Here is a 19,709-nt window from a genome sequence, read left to right on the forward strand (position 1 = left end):
TGCTCATGCTGTCATGACAAAAGGAGACAGCCAACAGTAGACATATGTGAGGGCTGAGGCCGCCTGTGCCCCCCTCCCTTGAAAAGGCCCTTAGCACTATCCATTAGTATCCTATGAGGCTTATACATCCACATTCCCCATAGCACTTATGAACAATAGCAATGGAATAACAATAGCAATAGAACTTTCCCTAGTAACAAACTATTGTGGCGTGAGTGCTGTGAATATGAAACAACAGCAACACAAAAATGCTGCCCAGAGAAAAGATGTCTTAACAACTTGCAGTGTATGATTAACAAGGAGGCAATTATTGTGGGGGAGAAAATGGAGTCTCAAAAAGGTCCAGGTATTAAGGCTTCAGCCAATGACTCACTAAGGCACTAACTCAATGAGACTTACTTCTGAGTAGACATGTATAGGATTGTGTGAACCGCCCAGAGAGCTTCGGCTATTGGGCGGTATAAAAATGTAATAAATAAATAAATAAATAAATAAAAAATTGTGCTATGGGTGGTCTTGAGACAGTGGGGGAAAGTTACTTGCCCATTTCCCTGTCTTGGGGAAAAAACAACATAATGATGGCTTACAATGGAGATATGTGCATTAAAGACGGTGTTTTATTTATTTTATTTTCAATGTTTATATTTGGCTCAATAGCAAAGGTTCTCTGGGTGGTTTAAAGTAAAAAAAATGAAAAGATAAAAACAAATGGAATTTAAAATGTAATAAAACCAGCAACCAAAGTAAATCAGCAACAGCAAATAACATTAGCAAAAAGGATGTGTAAAGCACTAAAGGACTTTATGGCTGTAATCCTATGGGGGCAAAGTCCTACAACTCCCAGCATTCCACAGCCAGCCCTGTAGGACATTGCTCTGTATAAACAAGCCTAAAAAAACTGGAGAGGGGGAGGGGAGGGAAAGAAGTAGTAGCAGCAGTCTTCTGGTACTGAAAAGACCACAACACAGGCGCCAGGCGAAACTCTCGGGGGAGGGCATCCTACAACCGGGGAGCCACCAGTAGTCATTCACTGCATCTCATTTACACAAACCATGAGTGATGGTTTCAGCTCATGACGCTCTTTGTCAAGTTGCTTATTCAAACCAGTTGCCTTTCCTGCCGTTGGTAAAAAACAACCACCACCCCGTAACCCTTTGGATTAAAACCTCCTCTCCCAGTGCAATGCTCTGGTATACTTAGAAGTAAGTCCCACCATGTTCAATGGGATTTACTCTATGTAAGTTGAAGTTTTGGGATGCGATCCCACTGAACTGCAGCAGACTTACTTCCGAGTAAGCATGTACTGGATTTGCACCGCCCATCTATTTGAATTCCTCTAGTAATTACAGTCTACTTCCACGGGACTACACTGCGCAACAATGCAAAGTAGGAGCCAAGTAGCACCGGGTCCCTTTAAGTGTTGCAAGCCCTCGCTATGCCGGTTGCAAGGGGAAGAGCCTCCTCTGCGCTTCCGGCTACCGCTGATGGGAAAGTTGCTTTTCTTGTAGAACAGCCGGGGAGGAGCAAGAAGTTCCCGAGCCCCTCGTGAGTGAGCTGGACGGGTGACCGCAGGAGCGATGGCAGGTCAGGTGTGGGACTAAGCCTCTCGTTCTGCTCTTACTGTAACCTCGGACGAGATGACACGTCCATTCTTCGGCTTTCCTTGTTAATTCACGCTGGTAGGAAAGCTGGTGCTGCGGCAAGTGCTTTTGTAGCCAGGAGGAAGCCTTTGGCTAATTATGCATCACTGCAGCCCCCACCAATGAACGGTAGGGAATATTGATAACTAGGTGATACACCCGGAGTTGCCCTAAGATATATGTCTGCGGCCAGGGCCGGTGCCAGACTATTTTGCGCCCTAGGCAAGGTGAGCTACTTTCACCGCACCGCCCCCCCCCCCAAAATGCCAACTTTGATTTTTAAGCAGCTCTGGGAGGGTGGCTTCCGGGTGGAAGTCCGAACGTGGAGCCACCCCCCACCCCCACCCCAGCGTCCCTGGCTTCGCTTTGGCTGGGTGGGCGTGGGGTGCCATCTTGCCCAATGCGCGTGAGTGCTGCGCTGTGCCCGGCGCCCCTCTTAGCTTGGCGCTCTAGGCGGCCGCCTGAGTGGCTTCTATGGTAGCACCGGCCCTGTCTGCGGCGTCATCATCTTAAAGTAGTAGGCCAGTGCTAAGCCTGTGAGTTAACCTTTAAACAAAGTAAATACATTTCTTTTTTCCCTCTCTCACTACAAGCCTGCAAGGCAGGCTGGTCCTAGTTCTGTGAGGTAACTTTAAAACAAATTAAATTCCTTCTCTCTACCCACCCACCCTCACCCTCAATGCATGGCTAGGGCCTCCTTGAAGCTGCCACCATGATTTTCCTTGTCCTCGCAGAAAACAAAAACTTCAACTCCTGGCATGCCTTTCACTGTGGTTCCCAACTTGCCCAATGGGAGTCCTGCCACTGAGGCCCGTGGGAAGTGAAGTCTGGCAGAGCCAGTCCACACTGCACTGTCCAACTGCTGCCCGTAGGTAGGCATAACTACCCCAACCTGGTGGCCTTCAGATTTTTGGACTATAACTCCCATCAGCCTCTGCCACCATGACCAGTGCTCAGTGTTGGGAGTTTTAATCTGTATCATCTGATGTAATATCCAATGCTAGTCCTAGTTAGAGTAGAGCCATTGAAATGAATGAGGTTAGTCAAGACTTACTTGTCCCATTCATTTCAATAGGTCTACTCTACAAAGAACTAACATTAGATACTACTAGAGGTTGGGGAAGGTCTTGCTATTTACTGTGTAATCTGTACAGCACCATGTACATTGATGGTGCTATATAAATAAATAATAATAATAATAATAAAGGCTGTAATGGGGACTCATAAAAACTATAACTCAATAAACTTGCAAGGATGACTTATAACAGCAAGCTCATGAAACACTCACTGCAGAGGGACAGACAGCATTAAAAGCCTGCCTAAAAGGATGGCTTTCACCTTTCTTTTGAAGGCTGGATGAGAAGGAGCAGGCAGGCCTCCTCTAAGCTGGTGGCTTGGAGAGAGGGGCCAGGATCTGTTTATGAAATTGAGGTGGAGTCCAATTGGTTACAAGACATGAGCAAATGTCTTCACTGGTGGCACTTAGAAAAAACCTCTTTTCGGTGCTGAATAGTTGACTCACTTTCTCTGCATGTGCCCTGGTGTGGTGAAAGTTTGCCAGGACTGTGATCTGCTGCTGTTTCATTTCAGGCATGGTCTCGGAGCTGAAGTTCTTGGTGCCCTGGGGCCACCTTGCAGCCAAGGCATGGGGATCTCCACAAGGCCGACCTGTGGTCTGTTTGCATGGATGGCAGGACAACGCTAACACATTCAGCAGGCTCATTCCTTTACTGCCTAAAGGTGGGTTTGTTCTAATTAATTGGGGGGTCTCTGTTATCTGCTGGAGTGTGGATTAGTATGTGACTCATTTCTGTTGCCCTTGTTCTTTCAGACTGTTATTACATGGCAGTGGATTTGGGTGGGCATGGCCTGTCATCCCACCGGCCGGCAGGGTATCCGTATCACTTCCTAGACTATGTGAATGATGTGCGCAGGGTAGTAGCAGGTGAGCTTCTTACTCCCCTATAGCATATAGAAAGCTTCTCAGTGGTCTGAATCTACATTGTTCCTGGCTGCAGGTTTGTTTTCTCTCTGTCTCTGTCTTCCTGGCAAATCTAGTGAAAAATTATGCTCCTGGTTCCACTGACCTTCGTGTGATTCCTCATCAACCCACTTTCAAGGACAGACTTAAAACCGCTTGGCCCTGTTTCTACTTAGACAGGCCCCAAACTCTCCTAAGTAAAACTCACACTGTCTAGGGGCGCAAAGATTTCTCTGCCCATAATTAAAGAGCCTTTTAGAGGGCCACTTTGAGCACTTGCACCTTACTGGCACAGTTTTCCAGTTTGTGCATTGTTCCAATAGGGTTAGAATTGATCTCAAAAGCTGTAACAATAAAAACATTGATTTTTCACTAGGTTTGCCAGCAGAGGTTGGGCTGAAATGCCATGTGGCAAGTTACGACCTGGAACACTGAGTTGTAGAAGAGTGATATAAACGTTTTATGAATCTTTTTTTCAGCACTGTCAGGATACATTTGACCTTATCCATCAAGGGAAGGTTAAAGCATTTCTCCCCTCTTCCCCAGCATAGACAAAATTTAACATTTGGCCCTTTTTAGCCACTTTGATGGCTGAGCATGTTAGGGTGGGGGATCTTAGATCTTTCTTTCTTTCTTTCTTTCTTTCTTTCTTTCTTTCTTTCTTTCTTTCTTCTTTCTTTCTTTCTTTCTTTCTTTCTTTCTTTCCCTTCCTCTTGTTTCCATGTGACATAGAGTGTGAGCTATGGCCATTCAGCTTTCATAATGACAACATTTAAAAATTCTTGGGACCAAGGAGTCATTGTCCTGCAGATGTTGATGTCCTGTATGGAGCAGCTCTCTGCCTCTGAGACTCATACCATTTCCAAAGCCACCCCACCCCTAGGTTTTTAAACTAGGAATCATCCACTTCCTCCTAAGCGTCTTCTCAGCTATCTGCTCTTCAAAGGACACAATTAGACATTCCCAATCAGGGCATTTCTCTTGAATGGTGCAAAGGGACACTCTGAGTTTATAGCACATGCCAGTTCAGACTAGCCTCCCCCCCGGTTGGGTATGATGGGAGTTGTAGTCCAACACAACTGGAGGGCACCAGGCTGTGAAAAGTTGGTCTGGATGATGTGGGCTCATGTTCTTTTTTAGATGCTGCTGCCCATGTAGAGCATGTGGGGTTTAGACTATTTGGGTCTTAACTCAGACTCTCTTTTCTAAGGGAGATCTTTCTTTCGTTTTAGCATTGAATTGGAGTCAATTTTCCCTCATGGGTCACAGTTTAGGTAAGTGCCTCTTGGTTTTTTGGCAGCTCGATGTTTCTTTCGTACTAATGAATAATTAACTTCTAGCCAAACATTTTGAATATTACTGAAGCATTTCTTTCAGAGACATAGATCTCCTCTCTTTTTGTTCACCTGTTGTCACATTAACAGTGAGTTTCTACTCTTGAGATGCAAGGGGTGGGTTAATTATTTTATTATAATTATTTACATCTCACCTTTCAGGATATGGACCTCCAAGATGGTTTGTCTTATGAGTAACATCAAAATACATTCAAACACATACAGCCAATAAACAATATCAACATATTACAGGTCATGAGGATCCTTCCCACAGGGCAGTTGGTAGTAGATGGCCTATGAGGAAAGGGGGTAGCCCAGCTGGAACTGGAGCAGGCATATGGTCTTCACCTCATTTGGCTCCTTGCTCTCCTTGAATCCTTACCACAGGGCAGCTGGTGATCAGAGGCCCTGCGGGTGGGGTCAGGAAGGGGACAGGCCAGCTGGAGCAGGCTTCGAAGTCGTCTTTGCGTGCCTCCCTCCCTCCCACATGGGTAAGGGTAGTCTTGGTTCTGGGTTCATCCTAACCCCCACTTCCTTTTCTTTCATATAGGTGGAGTAGTTGCAGGCATGGTGAGTATGTTCTTCATGGGGTGTTCCCCTATAGAAGTGTTTTCTTTTTGGAACATATTTTCTTTTGTATCTAAACCAAAATGAAATTAAGAAATGTAATCCAGGCAGCAAAATTGATAGAAATGACACTTGTGCCTGGGATAAAGGAACTGAACACCTTTTCTCTTCCTGTGTCTTCCTAGTTTGCGTGTGTTTTCCCTGAAATGGTGGACAAGCTGATCCTGTTGGAATCATTTGGCCCAGGACCTAAGGTTAGCGTCCAAAGCCTTTCCATACATTTGAGAGACATGACATAAACTGAATGAAAGGAGGTTATATTTGGGTGGGTGGGGGAAGCCTGCGATGGGGCAGTTGGGAGACAGCATCACCTCTGCCTTCCTCTGTAAGGGGGGAATATGTGGCAAGAGAGTAGAACAAAAATACCTTTGCTCGCTTTACAATGGACAAGTTGCTTTTCGAGTTGCTGTAGAAACCACAGCTAAACTGTTTGCTACTTGGAATTGGGTTTAGGCCCACATTGTATTCTACCTTTCAAGACAAAATTGCAATGAACCCCCATTCTTCCCTTTGTTGAGATTTGGGGCTGATTCCTCAGTCCACTGCCTTTTTATCCCCGCCAATATTGTAACAGTGACGGTGATGGAGTTTTTCTGCTGCTGGTGCAGTGAGGAGGCCCCTGGTGACAAATGTCCTTCTTCACCTGCAGAGAAAAAGGTCCACAGGCAGGGAGGGAATCCCCCAGCACTCTCCCACGGAGTGTACAGTGGCTCCCTAACCCTTTGTGTGGCGTTACTGCTGTCCTAATCAGACGAAGAGGAGTGGTTTCCTGACCAGTCAAGACCAAACCACAATATTAAAAAGGGGTCAGGAGAACTATTATGATAACACCAAAATTATTTATCAACACAATGGTAACATGAAGTATATACAAATTCACAGCAAAGTACAAAAAAACATTTTTTTCCAGTTGCCAGACGTAGCAACAAAACTTCTAAGGGCACAATGCTATGCGTGTTTAGACAGAAAAAGTCCTGTATCTTCCTGCTAGCTGAGAAGTGCTGGGAGTTGTGGGAGTTTTTTCTGTATAAACCTGCATAGGATTAGGCCCTACATTCCATAGTTAAATACAGCGGATATTGAAAGACACAGGAAACAACCAATTATAAATGACCAATACTTCAGGTTCCCAAGAAAAATCTATTACAGATGATTGCTATCAATTGCCAGATGCGTTGTTTTTTCAGTGGCACATCTGAGAACTTGAATAAATTGCCTCAGAATGAATCCAGAAAACATGGTGTCCAAGCTTATACCTATGTTGTACTCCATTCAGTGAGCGGTGAAGACTTTTTTAAAAAAAAATCCCAGTATTTTAGCATCCTAGTCTTTTAGCTCTGCTGTTTCAAATGTATATTTTAAATCTCTGTATTGCTGCTAGGTTTTATTTTGGTTGTACTTTTCTACTGAGGTTTTAAGCTTCCATATTTTATATTTTATGCTTAACCTTGTGGTTTTAATTTTTGTGAACCACCCAGAAAGCTTTGGCTATTGGGCAGTATAGAAATGAAAATAATTAATATCAGTGGACCTGCTCTTAAAAATAAAATTATAAAATAGGTTCATTTTAATATCTTACTCATTTTGCTCCTTTATTTTATTTTTATATCAACCTTATTGTAAACGGAGAGCACCATATAATAAAAAAAAACCAATGAAGGGCTTCTGTGATACCTACATGCTCCATTTTTATTATTGGGTTTATAAATTATGTTAGTGTTATCAGGCTATTTTTAAGTAGAATTTGTAGCTTTTGTTGACATTTTAAAATATTATGACTGCAGTCTTGTACATAGTTACCTGGAAGTAAGCTCCACTTGAATTCAATGATGCTTATTTCTGAATGCCTAGTGTCAACTAGTAAAACACACTGTCTTTAATAAAGAGAGGTGGTTTCTCTTTCATTAACCAGATGAAATACAACATTTAGCTTTTAATTAGAAATGCAAATAATTTTACAAAGAAGTGCTACTGCCAGCTTGATGTAGGTGGAATCCCATCCATCAAACAAGCTGAGATTAAATCCAGGAAAAAGGCAAAGATGCTGTTGATCAAGAGAAAGTGTGGCTTCAGAACTGGGATTCAACCTGTTTTGGATGGGGTCACCCTCCTCCTGGAAGATCCGGTTTGTAGCTTGGCTGGGCTCTTACATCCTACGACGCCCCTGGATCTTCAGGGGACAGTGGTGGTGAGGAATGCATTTGCACAACTGTGACTAGTACACCAGCTGCAACCATTCCGGAGTCAGTCTGATCTGACAGCATAGATGCCCTAGGGCATGTCTAGACCACAAGCCTGGAGCGGGAGGATCACGCGATATGATGATCGTGAGAGCCTCCCCCTCAGTCTACATGTGGCGCGTGACGTCCCTGGGGGACGGAGGACGTCACGCCCACCATTTTGTGTTTTTATTGAAGATGAGCGCAGGAGCGCTCCATGCAAAGGTTCGTGTTTTTTACTGTTTTTTTAAATTTCCTCTCCCCACCCCCAATGGGCACGGAGCTCCTGAAGAGCTCCGTGCCTGGGTCCCCGCTCCTCGCGGTTAGTCATGAGGAGCTGGGACGAAAACGGAACACCTGGCCACACCTCCCGTGGTCTTGGGATCATCCTGGGACCGCAGGAAAAAACGGGATTAAAGGGTAGGGCCACATCCTGGGGAAGGGGAGGGATCATCCCTCCCTGCTCCTGGGATCCCCTGTGCGTCATGTGGACACACAGGGACGATCCCCAGAATATCGCCCCGTCTAGACATGCCCTTAGTTACACCACACTTCGCCTACTGTCATGTGCTCTATGTGGGGGTACTCTTGAAGAATGTCCAGAAGCTTCAGTTGGTCCAAAATGTGGCCCCCTTAGTTACATCACCCCAATTCTGATTGCCTGTTGTTTTCCTGGCACAATTAAAGGTGGTGTTAACCTATAAAGTCTTAAATGGCTTGGGGCTTGGCTACCTGCGAAACCACCTCTCTCTCTCTCTGAGCCTGCTCTGTCATGAAGATCGGCAGGAGAGGCCCTTTTGAAGACCTCCCCCCCCACCGCCCCTGCTCATAGAGCCCTGCTTGTTGGGCAAGTGGGAGACGGCTTTCTCCTGTCTTGCTCCCACACTCTGGAGTGTGCTCCCTCTGGTTGGCCCCTATTCTCTCTGCATTCAGGAAGAGAATTAAGATGCATCTTTTCAATTTGGCTGCTTAGATTTTTAGGTTTTAAAGGTTGTTTTTAATGTTTTACTATGTTTGTTTTTCATTTGTTTTCTGAATTTTTGGAAACCGCCTTGGTTGGTTACAGAAAGGCGGTATAGAAATACAATAAATAACAACCTAATATAATTGGTTAGGGCAAAGGGTTTTTTTCTCACTGATTACAAGGATTGTACTGCAGGCTCCATTCTCTGTTCTTCCAGCCTTGCTTTTAATCTGGGTTCTTTGCTTGTTCCAGTTGGTTAGCAGTATAAATACAACCAGAAAAAGTTTTCTTGTACAGAGAGACTTGCTCTGCTTCCCCATCTAAAAGTGGGCTAGATGGAACAACTATTAGGTAGATTCACAGTTGGCTACAGAATCGAACTCAAAGAGTACTTATCAATGGAACCTTCTCAAACTGGGGAGAGGCAACGAGTGGGGTACCGCAGGGCTCAGTCCTGGGCTCAGTGCTCTTCAACATTTTTATTAATGATTTGGGCAAAGAGGTGCAGGGAACGCTTATCAAATTTGCAGATGACACCAAATTGGGTGGGATAGCTAATACCCTGGAAGACAGAAACAAACTTCAAAGTGATCTTGATAGGCTGGAGTGCTGGGCTGAAAACAACAGAATGAAATTTAATAGGGATAACTGCCAAGTTCTACATTTAGGGAATAGAAACCAAAGGCACAGTTACAAGACGGGGGGATACTTTGCTCAGCAATAATACAAACGAGAAAGATCTTGGAATTGTTGTAGATCGCAAGCTGAATATGAGCCAACAGTGCGATATCGCTGCAAGAAAGGCAAATGCTATTTTGGGCTGCATTAATAGAAGTATAGCTTCCAAAACACGTGAGGTACTGGTTCCTCTCCATTTGGCCCTGGTTAGGACTCATTTAGAGTATTGCGTCCAGTTCTGGGCTCCACAATTCAAGAAGGACACAGACAAGCTGGAGCGTGTTCAGAGGAGGGCAACCAGGTTGATCAGGGGTCTGGAAACAAAGCCCTATGAAGAGAGACTGAAAGAACTGGGCATGTTTAGCCTGGATAAGAGAAGATTGAGGGGAGACATGATAGCACTCTTCAAATACTCTTCTCGATCATCCCAGAGTGCAGGACAGGAAGCCAGATTCCGGCTGGACATCAGGAAGAACTTCCTGACTGTTAGAGCAGTACGACAATGGAACCAGTTACCTAGGGAGGTTGTGGGCTCTCCCACACTAGAGGCCTTCAAGAGGCAGCTGGACAACCATCTGTCAGGGATGCTTTAGGGTGGATTCCTGCATTGAGCAGGGGGTTGGACTCGATGGCCTTTTAGGCCCCTTCCAACTCTGCGATTCTATGATCTTCACACCTCTAAACTGAAGCTAATCTGTCGGGAACAATGATAAACTGGAAATCCCCCTGATCGCCTCATTCACTTGCCAGAGGAGGGAGGGCTTGGGCCCATAATTATCCTGGCAAGTTGCTTTGTTGCCTTGTTCTGCTGGCTGCTGCTGTTTCTGTGTCTTGAGGGGCCTGGAGTACAAGGAGCTACAGAAAGCTGATCGTTGCTTCTGATTTCTAGGACTGGGGGAAAATGCTGAAGTTAAAGCGAATGGTAATTGAGAAACTGCTGGAATTTGAGGCCAACCAGCAACATCCCCCTAAAGTGCGCAGCCCTCAAGAGGCTCTTCAGAGGTGAGTTCTCTCCTTGGTCTCTGCAGTCGTTGTTCAGGCCTTGTGCTGGGCCACGGCAGGAGATGACCTGCCAAATGTGTGCCTTTAGGTTTAGCCCAATGGCTGATCCTCCTCATAATCTGCTGATCTGAAAGCTCTGCTTCTCAGCGTGGGGAATAGGAAAGGCACTGTGCTTCATAAGAGCAATTTGGTTGCAAATTCTCTTCCCTTTTGAAACAAACAAAACCACAGCTAGGATACTGGATGGGGAGCAAAAATGCAGGACAAGCAGGGAACTGATGCTCAGAATTTAAGAGCATAAGAAGAGCCATGCTAGGTCTGACCAAGGGTCCATCTAGTCCAGCATTCTGTTCACACAGTGGCCGACCAGCTGCCCATGGGAAACCTACAAGCAGGACATGAGTGCAACAGCACCTTCCTGCCCATGTTCCCCAGCAACTGGTGTATATCTCCTTACTGCCTCTGACATCGGAAGTAGCACAATTTAAGTATTTTGTTCAAATGCCTGCTCTGTCACAGACTTTTAAAGTTTTAAAAACTTACAGGCTTTTCAAACATAACTGGTTACTGTTTCATACCAATGAACCACCAGGCTGGAGCACGTGCATGGCACGCAGAAGATCCCTGGTTCGATTCCCAGTTTCTCCAGGTAAGGCGAGGAAAGAATCCTGCCTGCAACCCTTGGGAGCTGCTGCCAGTCAGTGTCGACAATACTGGACTAGATGGACCAATGGTTTGACTCTGTATAAGGCAGCTTCCTATGTTCCTAGTCTCTCAGGAAGTGCGCAAGGAACTAAAGTGGTGCAATAGCACGAGATGCTAATAAAGCAATCCAGGCTCACTTCAGGCTTCCGCCAGTCTAAGGTTGGAAGTATATATCTTTGTTGCAGCTTTTGGAAATGTTGCCTACTGTGAGTTTGTGAACCCAGTTAAATTGTGGTGTTCTACAATATTAGGGATTTGGATGAAAGGGTACACTTAGCACAAGGGTGCAGACCCTCAGGTCTGGGGTCAAATCCATCCCTGAGGGTTTCCCCAGATAGCCATGTCTCCTTTCCCCTGGCCACTGACCCATTGACTGCTTCCTGGCTTTTGTGCAGTTTTCTCTTCATTCTAAAAGGTTGAAATGCAGTAAGAGCTTTCAACTCAAATATCCTGGTAATTTTGGTATTTTGGCCCCACTCCTTTTGCCCTGACCACCACTGGAATGTGGCCCCCGACAGCTTCTCTGAAATGGAATTGGCCCTCTGGCTGCAAGAGGTTCAGCTAGGCCTGTGCAAGCCTTGGGATTTGGATCTGGAAATTCAAATCCTGGTGGCCATTTTATGATGGAGCGGACATTTCATGTGCACAGCCTGAGGGACCTGATCCTACAACTCCCAGGGTGCACTGCCTGGGAGGGAGGGGCTTACTGGGAGCCCAGGAACAGTACATACATGGGTGGCTGCGCAATCCATTCAGGGGTGTGCACGTCATGAAACACATGGGCAGCCAGGTGATCGCAGCAATGAAGTCACAACTGTGCACCATTCCTGGGGCCCCAGTAAGTTCCTCCCTCCCAGGCAGTGCATCCTGGGAGTTGTAGGATCTTTCCAATGTACTGGCTCCCTTGGGCTGTGCACATAAAGTGCCGGTTCTGTCAAAAAATGGCCACTGGGATTTGGATTTCCGGAGCCGAATCCTGGGGCTTGCACAGGCCTACATTCACTACCTCTGAGTTAGCACTTAACTGAATAAAACGAAACAAGGAGGACTTGCAAAAAGGGCAAGCTAAAACTTAACAAAAACAGGTAACTGGGCTGATTGCAGAAAGATGGGATTCAAGATGGAGAGCTTTGGCTGTGTAACATTTGATAAGTAGCTGGGATAAGTAGATGGTGGCACTTCAATGAATAGATTTCCTGCCCACTTATTCAGCATCCAACTTGTGCACATTTCCCCTTGACTCCCATAGGCTATTAGAGGCAAACAAGCACCTAACAGAAGAGAGTGGAAATATATTATTGCAGCGAGGGGCTATGGAAGTGTCAGGAGGTAAGGAGACACTGCAGTGAGCGAACTGTTGTGCAGGACTGAACCCTGGCACCAGGTGAGTGCAGTCCGCTGGCAGAGCGCGCGTCGTTTCACTCATAAGAAGCCCCCGGTTTAATAGCTGCCCTCTCTAATTAAGAGGTCTGTGGTAGCAGGGCTGCTGGAGAGTCCTGCCTGAGGCTGCTGCCGGTTGCACTAGTGAGCAAGCTGGACCAGTGATTTGACTCTGCCGAAGGCTTTGAACATCCCAATTGATCTCGTGCAGCAATTGAAGTATCCTGTGCTTAAGTATTCAGTTCTGCTTTTAGGGTTGAATCCAGGATCTGCCTTACATGGACGGAAGGGCTCTGCTCCTGGGAAGTGCCTCTGTCTGTTTTTCGGGGTCCCTGCAGCATGCCCCACTCAGCAGGATTCCCCAACCCTCGGTTTCGAGGGGCTGCCCTGGGGAGGAAGTGGTGGGGAAGCCTGCATCTGGCCGCGCAGTCACACACCTTTACATTTGGATCCAACCCTTAAACCCTAATCCAAGTTCCACCATTCACTCCAGGTTACCATTGATTATAATTTCCCTCAATACTGCTGTATTAGAGGAAAAGAAAATGGAGGGAAAGTTTGTGTATCACAAAATCTCAGATCTGCTTCTCTTGTTCTGCAGGTTTAGTTTATAACAGAGATGTGAGAATCGCTATGGTAAGCTGTGCTCTAATCTTATTTTCATTTCTGTTTTTCTCAAATGTCTTTGTTTGTGGGAATAGCAGGTTGGATGTAGATGAACTGGGCCCAAATCCCTTTTCAGGCTTGAGCTTTCTTAACTTGCCTTTGGTATGTTGGTCTCTCTGCCTCAGTTCTTCCCGTCAAATGAATTGCTATGATTTTCCAAATGATTTTCTTAATTTGATGTAGTCAGTTTTGCCAAATAACTTTCGAGAACAAATGTCCTCCCATTGTCCCTGAAGTCAAGGTGTAATATGGCCAATCATTTTATTTTTTATTTTTTTTGCAATTAACTATCCCAAATTTGCTGGTGGATAGTAGCTTTAGCTTTTGAATATCCAAGAGCTGAAAGAACATTAGGAGAGAATCCCAGATTCTGTAATTTCTTATTCAATGTCCTTTTCCATTTTGTCTGGAAGACAACAGTTAGTGTTACTGGGGCCAATCCCAAAGGAAAGAAAATCATCTTCAGCCAAAGATTTATCTTGTGTACTCATGAACGGGCCTCTATAGAAATTTGCCCCACTTCTAATCATAAAATTATATTGGATACACACCTTGGGGCTCCAAATATGACTCAGAAATGTGGTTTCTATAACTTCAGATGGGACATAATTGCTTTAAGCATATATCTGTGAACCGTATAGCATCTGAGCAGTAGCCTTAGTTATACAGTGCCTTGCATAAGTATTCACACACACCCTTTGACTTGTCCACATTTTGTTGTGTTGCAATCTGGAATTAAAATGGAGTTAATTGGCATATTTACCATTTGATTTACACAACATATTTAACACTTTTAAGGTTCAAAATATTTTTATTGTGGCACAAAAGTTATTTAAACAAAAATAAACTGGCATTTGTTGCTTGCGTAAGTATTCACCCCCCTGAGTCAATACTTGGTAGAAGCACCTTTGGCAGCAATTACAGCTGTGAGTCTTTTGTGCAACTGGATCCTGCAATATGTGCCCATTTTGGGGGGCAAAATTGCTCAAGCTCTGTCAGATTGGATGGCGACCATTACGAACAGCAATTTTCAAGTCTTGCCACAGATTCTCAATCTGAATGAGGTCTGGGCTTTGACTGGGCCATTCTAAGACATTCAGGTTCTTGTTTTTAAATTACTCCAGTGTAGCTTTGGTTGTGTGTTTAAGGTCATTATCCGGCTGGACGGCAAACCTCCGCTGCAGTCCTAGGTATCCTGCAAACTGAAACCAGTTTTCCTCTAGAAATGTCCTGTATTTGGCTCCATCCGTCTTGCCCTCAATCCTGACTAGCTTCCCAGTCCTTGCCAATGAAAAGCGTCCTCCTAACATGATGCTGCCACCACCATTCTTCACCGTGGGGATGGTGTTCTCTGGGCGATGAGCACTCTTGTCTTTGCACCGCACATAAGTGTTTTGCGCTAAGGCCAAAATGTTCAACTTTGGTCTCATCAGACCAGAAAACCTTTTCCCACTTGTCTGCTGTCTCTCCCACATGACTTTTAACAAAATCCAAACTAGATTTGCTATGGTTCTACCCCCTCTCCCCAAGCTATGGCTTTCTTCTCACCACTCTTCCATAAAGCCAAGCTTCATGGAAGATATTTGTCCGGGTGAGTTGCCCATGGATTGTTTCTCCCATCTCCGCTTTGGATCTCTCCAGCTCGTTCAGTTACCATTGGCCTCTTGGTTGCTTGTGTGACTAATGCCCTCCTTACCCGGTCACTGAGTTTTGGTGGACAGCCTTCTCTAGGCAGTCACAATTGGTGCTATATTCTTTCCATTTTGTAATAATGGATTTAACGGTGCTCCGGGGGATGTTTATTGTTTGGGATATATTTTCATAACCACCCGATTAGTGCTTCTCTAGAATTTTATCATGAGCTTAATTTGATAGCTCCTTGGCCTTCCTAATGCTGTTCATTTAGATATGCTCTCTAACAAACTCTGGGGCCTTCCAAAAACAGGTGTGTTGTATCTGAGATCATGTGACACTTGAATGTGGACTCCAACTAATTATGTGACTTCTGAAGGCAGTTGGTTGCACCAGAGCTGATTTAGGGGTATCACAGCACAAGAGAGTGAATACTTATGCAATCAAGACCTCTCAGTTTTGTATTTCTAAATCATTCTGTAAAACATATAAATTCTTTCCCCACTTCAGCATTATGGATTATTTTGTGTAGATCAGTGAGAAGAAATCCTGATTAACTCCATTTTAATTCCAGGTTGTAACACAACAAAATGTGGACAAGACAAAGGGATTTCTGTGAATATTTACGCAAGGCACTGTAAATACAAGCATGGCTGAAAGGATATTTGGTGTAAAATAAGCCAAGTTGTCTGTACATTGTAACCTGTTCCATAGAATGCTCATTTATCAGCCACCTGTTTTTGATCCTCCTCCTAGTAAAATCTAGGACCTTGGACTTGGCATAATTCATTAACAAGAATTCGTTTTGCTGTAGGTGTCCAAAGCTCTTAAAAGGTGCCTCAGACTATTTGTCAGTGACTGATCTGAGTAAAGGAGAATTGACAGAGGACTATTTGTCAATTTGGGATGGTGGGAGTTTATCTCTGCTACATTTTTAACCAAAGAATATAAAAATTAAACAGAGTAGGAGCGAGAATACTGTACGTTAACTCCATTGAAAGTTGGTTGGTATAGGTCCAGATAAGTGACTCACACAACTACATCTTACCCACAGATAAGTGTTTTCATAAAGGCTGCGGATGAGTGTTAGCAGTCGCCTATCAGTATTGGTAGCCTCAGTTTTTCCCCATAGTCTATCCCTTGAAATCAGGTCAAAGGCTGATCTGAAATCAATGAAAGCTGCAGAAAGCCCCCACCTCCAATTGTTGTTGTATATATATATATATATATTTCAACAAGCAGTACCCAGGATTGTATTAAGCAGTTGCTGCACCGGTGTAGAAATCAGCACCCTAGAAACCTCAGTGATTGTGCGTGAGTTTGGAGTAAACCCAAGCCCCATCTCAGCTTTGGCTGAGACCTTGAAGAGTCACTGCCAGTCAATGTAGAGATAGCAGAGCTAGATGGACCAATTTCATAGCTTCTCTTTCTCTGCCTGTTACTGGTTTCTTTTATAAAAGCACAGGGATTTTTAGTGTTTCACAAAATGCCTAAAAGAGGGAGAATGACTTAATGGCTGACTTTTGCAGACACTTCCTGGTATATTTTCAAACCTATTTCCTATATTATGAAGGGTAGTTGCTTGGACACATCCAATCTGATTTTCAGGAATGCAGACAAGCAAGCCATCAAGCTCTTCAAGAAATCCCATGTGCTCAGAAAAATGCAGAAAACTGGCTAGACTTGTCTGTTTCACTTGCTTGTGTGTCATTTTATATTCCATGTGTAGCAAATCCCTTGGGATGAAAATTTAAACATCTTGAAAGCAATCCAGGCTGATGTACTGTTGATCACGTAAGTGATGTATAAGTGCCTCACTATTTGTTGGTTTTTTTGCCTGAGAAAGGGGTTGATGGGGGTGATTCAGAAAAATCCATTGCTCCACCTGTCTGTTCCAAAAGTAAGGCTGAATAAACGCTTTGTAGAGAACTGCTGTGGTACCATGGACATATATTAAACCACTAGTCAATGCATCTTCCCAGTGTCAGTCAGGCCAAGTTAGTCTGTCCTTTATCAACAGCAGTCACACAGATGAATGCAAGCTACCGATGAATCTTACGTAACTATAGCATGCATATTACTTAACGTATTTCTGTATTTGTGCAACCAGAACCAACTAAAACTTTGGAGTTTTTTTTCTAGAGCACAAAGTGGGATTTCTTCTGGAAGTTACTATGCTGTCCCTGATGATCAACTCCAGGAAACATTCAGGACCTTCCTAAAAGAGGTGAGTAAACTGGGTAGCCTGGACGACACCCTTGGCTTGGCCTGTTTTTGCATTGGCTTTATTGTGCAGTGGCTTCTCTCACTTTGGTATGCATATCTCAGGCGCCAAAGGAAGATATAGGAATAGGGCTAGATGTATCTGACAGTTGTCATTACAAAGTTGGTAATGGGTGCAGAATTTGCTCTATCACTCTGCTTTGATGGGCTTGAAAAGCTAGAAGTAATTCTTAATGAAATATCACTAAATGGGGAACAGAGCAAACAGGAAAAAGAAAACAGGGCAGTTTGCACAGGATTCCAGTGTGCAGTTTTAGTGCCCTGCATGCTTCTGCTCTTCTCCTGGATAGGAAAAAGCAAAATTATGTAAAATAAGCTTGCATGATGGCTATAGCATAAGCTCCCTCTAGCTCAACAGGTTTTCCAGGTCTGTCCTGGAAAACTTGTTGCACCAGCAAACACTATTGGATTGTTAGAGGTAGTGTACACTAGCGTAACATAATTTACATTAGTACTAGTGCCAAATCTTATTTTGAGTTGGTTCTTTTTAAGCCTTTACTGAACACAGGTCATATTAAGAGTTCATTAAAACTGCTGCATGGCTTCTAAGCTTTCACTGCCAGATACAGAAGCTTCTGGATTACCCAGCCTGCCTTTACAAGCTCATTAATAAGACCAGCTGAAGTGCTTCCAGTTTACTCAGGCCTTCTAAATGACTCATGCAGTCTGGATCTCTGTTTTAAAATCTGTGTTTAATTTTGATGTGCTATGGGTTTGTCATATCGGGTTTGTATATTGCTCTTGATTGTATGGTTTCTATTTCATTCTGCTTTTAAATTGTTATGTTTATTAGGCACACAGAGATTTTTATGGGACACATACAAATGTCATTAATAATAAAGACATGTTAATAGCATCTGTCAGTTACACTATTTCAAATCCCTGGATTTTCTCTTGTGTAATCTGTTTCTCACCATTTTCTCCCTTGCCTTTAGCGTTTTCACTTCGTCAGAGTTGCTGGAAATCACTTTGTCCACCTGAATGAGCCTGAGGTTGTGGCTGGGATAATCAGCACCTTCTTAAGTAAGGACCAGCACCTCAAAGCTAATCTGTAGCCATCATCAACATCATAGTGGTCCTAACCAACAGATGGATTCCATGTGAAGACCCGGTCCTGCTTTAGAGAGAATAGTGTTGTTGAGCTCTGTGCAAGAGTAAAGCTTGTGCCCTAGTATTGACAGCTTGCACAGGAGAGAACTTCTGGACATCCAAGGTTCCTGTAGTAGGATGGAGTGAACAGTTGAACCATATGTACTATTGCCAAGAATGTGCCTTAAATTAGGAAAAACCTTTTTGCTGCTTATTCATTATTGTCTGGCCATGAAGCATTTAGTATGAACAGTTTTGTTATATTTGTACTGAATGGCTAAGTCAGATTCAGATTTTCCTTAATGCCTTGATGTTTTATACACAAAAGCTGAGTAGGAGCATATGTGCGGACTGTGGGATTGTCTTCAAATTTTAAATTCATGTGCTTGATATTAAGGTTCTTGTCACAGCAGATTTCTTTTTTAGGTCAGAGCCTGGTGTCCTTAATAGACAACAGCCGTCAAGTCAATAAAGGGAAAGGTTTTCGCTACTCAGGATGGTTAGGAGCTAAAAACAACTTTGTAATAACCTGAAGGTATTTTAGGAAATATGGTTTATTTCTAATTTTTAAAAAAAGCCCTAACCAGTTTCAGATTGCCTTTCCAAAATTTTGTTGTTTATTCGTTCAGTCGTTTCCGACTCTTCGTGACTTCATGGACCAACCCACGCCAGAGCTTTCTGTCGTCTGTCGCCACCCCTAGCTTCCCCAAGGTCAAGTCTGTCACCTCCAGAATATCATCCATCCATCTTGTCCTTGGTCGGCCCCTCTTCCTTTTGCCTTCCACTTTCCCTAGCATCAGCTTCTTCTCCAGGGTCTCCTGTCTTCTCCTTATGTGGCCAAAGTACTTCAGTTTTGCCTTTAATACCATTCCCTCAAGTGAGCAGTCTGGCTTTATTTCCTGGAGTATGGACTGGTTTGATCTTCTTGCAGTCCAAGGCACTCTCAGAATTTTCCTCCAACACCACAGTTCAAAAGCATCTATCTTCCTTCACTCAGCTTTCCTTATGGTCCAGCTCTCGCAGCCATAGGTTACTACGGGGAATACCATTGCTTTAACTATGCGGACCTTTGCTGTCAGTGTGGTGTCTCTGCTCTTAACTATATTTTATCAAGATTTGTCATTGCTCTCCTCCCAAGAAGTAAATGTCTTCTGATTTCCTGGCTGCAGTCAGCGTCTGCAGTAATCTTTGCACCCAGAAATACAAAGTCTGTCACTGCCTCCACGTTTTCTCCCTCTATTTGCCAGTTATCAATCAAGCTGGTTGCCATAATCTTGGTTTTTTTGAGGTTTAACTGCAACCCAGCTTTTGCACTTTCTTCTTTCACCTTCGTCATAATGCTCCTCAGCTCCTCCTCGCTTTCAGCCATCAATGTGGTGTCATCTGCATATCTGAGATTGTTAATGTTTCTTCCTGCGATTTTAACTCCAGCCTTGGATTCATCAAGCCCAGCACGTCGCATGATGTGTTCTGCATACAAGTTGAATAGGTAAGGTGAGAGTATACAAC

At 44.2% G+C, this 19,709-nt stretch overlaps 1 protein-coding gene across 1 annotated transcript; it reads left to right on the forward strand.

The window, feature by feature from the left end:
• The first annotated feature begins 1,435 nt into the window (after positions 1 to 1,435).
• Positions 1,436 to 18,596, forward strand: SERHL2 (serine hydrolase like 2). The gene is made up of 12 exons (XM_063133636.1): positions 1,436 to 1,584; positions 3,231 to 3,380; positions 3,472 to 3,585; positions 4,854 to 4,895; positions 5,506 to 5,525; positions 5,708 to 5,776; positions 10,333 to 10,445; positions 12,400 to 12,479; positions 13,132 to 13,166; positions 16,558 to 16,622; positions 16,971 to 17,055; positions 18,047 to 18,596. The coding sequence occupies exons 1-12, from the start codon at positions 1,578 to 1,580 to the stop codon at positions 18,164 to 18,166; spliced, it is 900 nt and encodes a 299-aa protein (XP_062989706.1). The 5' UTR covers positions 1,436 to 1,577; the 3' UTR covers positions 18,167 to 18,596.
• Positions 18,597 to 19,709: the final 1,113 nt, after the last annotated feature.

Source organism: Elgaria multicarinata, chromosome 9 (genome assembly GCF_023053635.1).
Source record: "Elgaria multicarinata webbii isolate HBS135686 ecotype San Diego chromosome 9, rElgMul1.1.pri, whole genome shotgun sequence".
Lineage (NCBI taxonomy): Eukaryota > Metazoa > Chordata > Lepidosauria > Squamata > Anguidae > Elgaria > Elgaria multicarinata.

Excerpts from the sequence above, each read along its gene's own strand:
- SERHL2 (XM_063133636.1), top strand. Across the intron at positions 5,526-5,707 it reads GTGGAGTAGTTGCAGGCATG|TTTGCGTGTGTTTTCCCTGA; the intron begins GTGAGTATGTTC and ends GTGTCTTCCTAG. Across the intron at positions 13,167-16,557 it reads GAGATGTGAGAATCGCTATG|CAAATCCCTTGGGATGAAAA; the intron begins GTAAGCTGTGCT and ends TTCCATGTGTAG.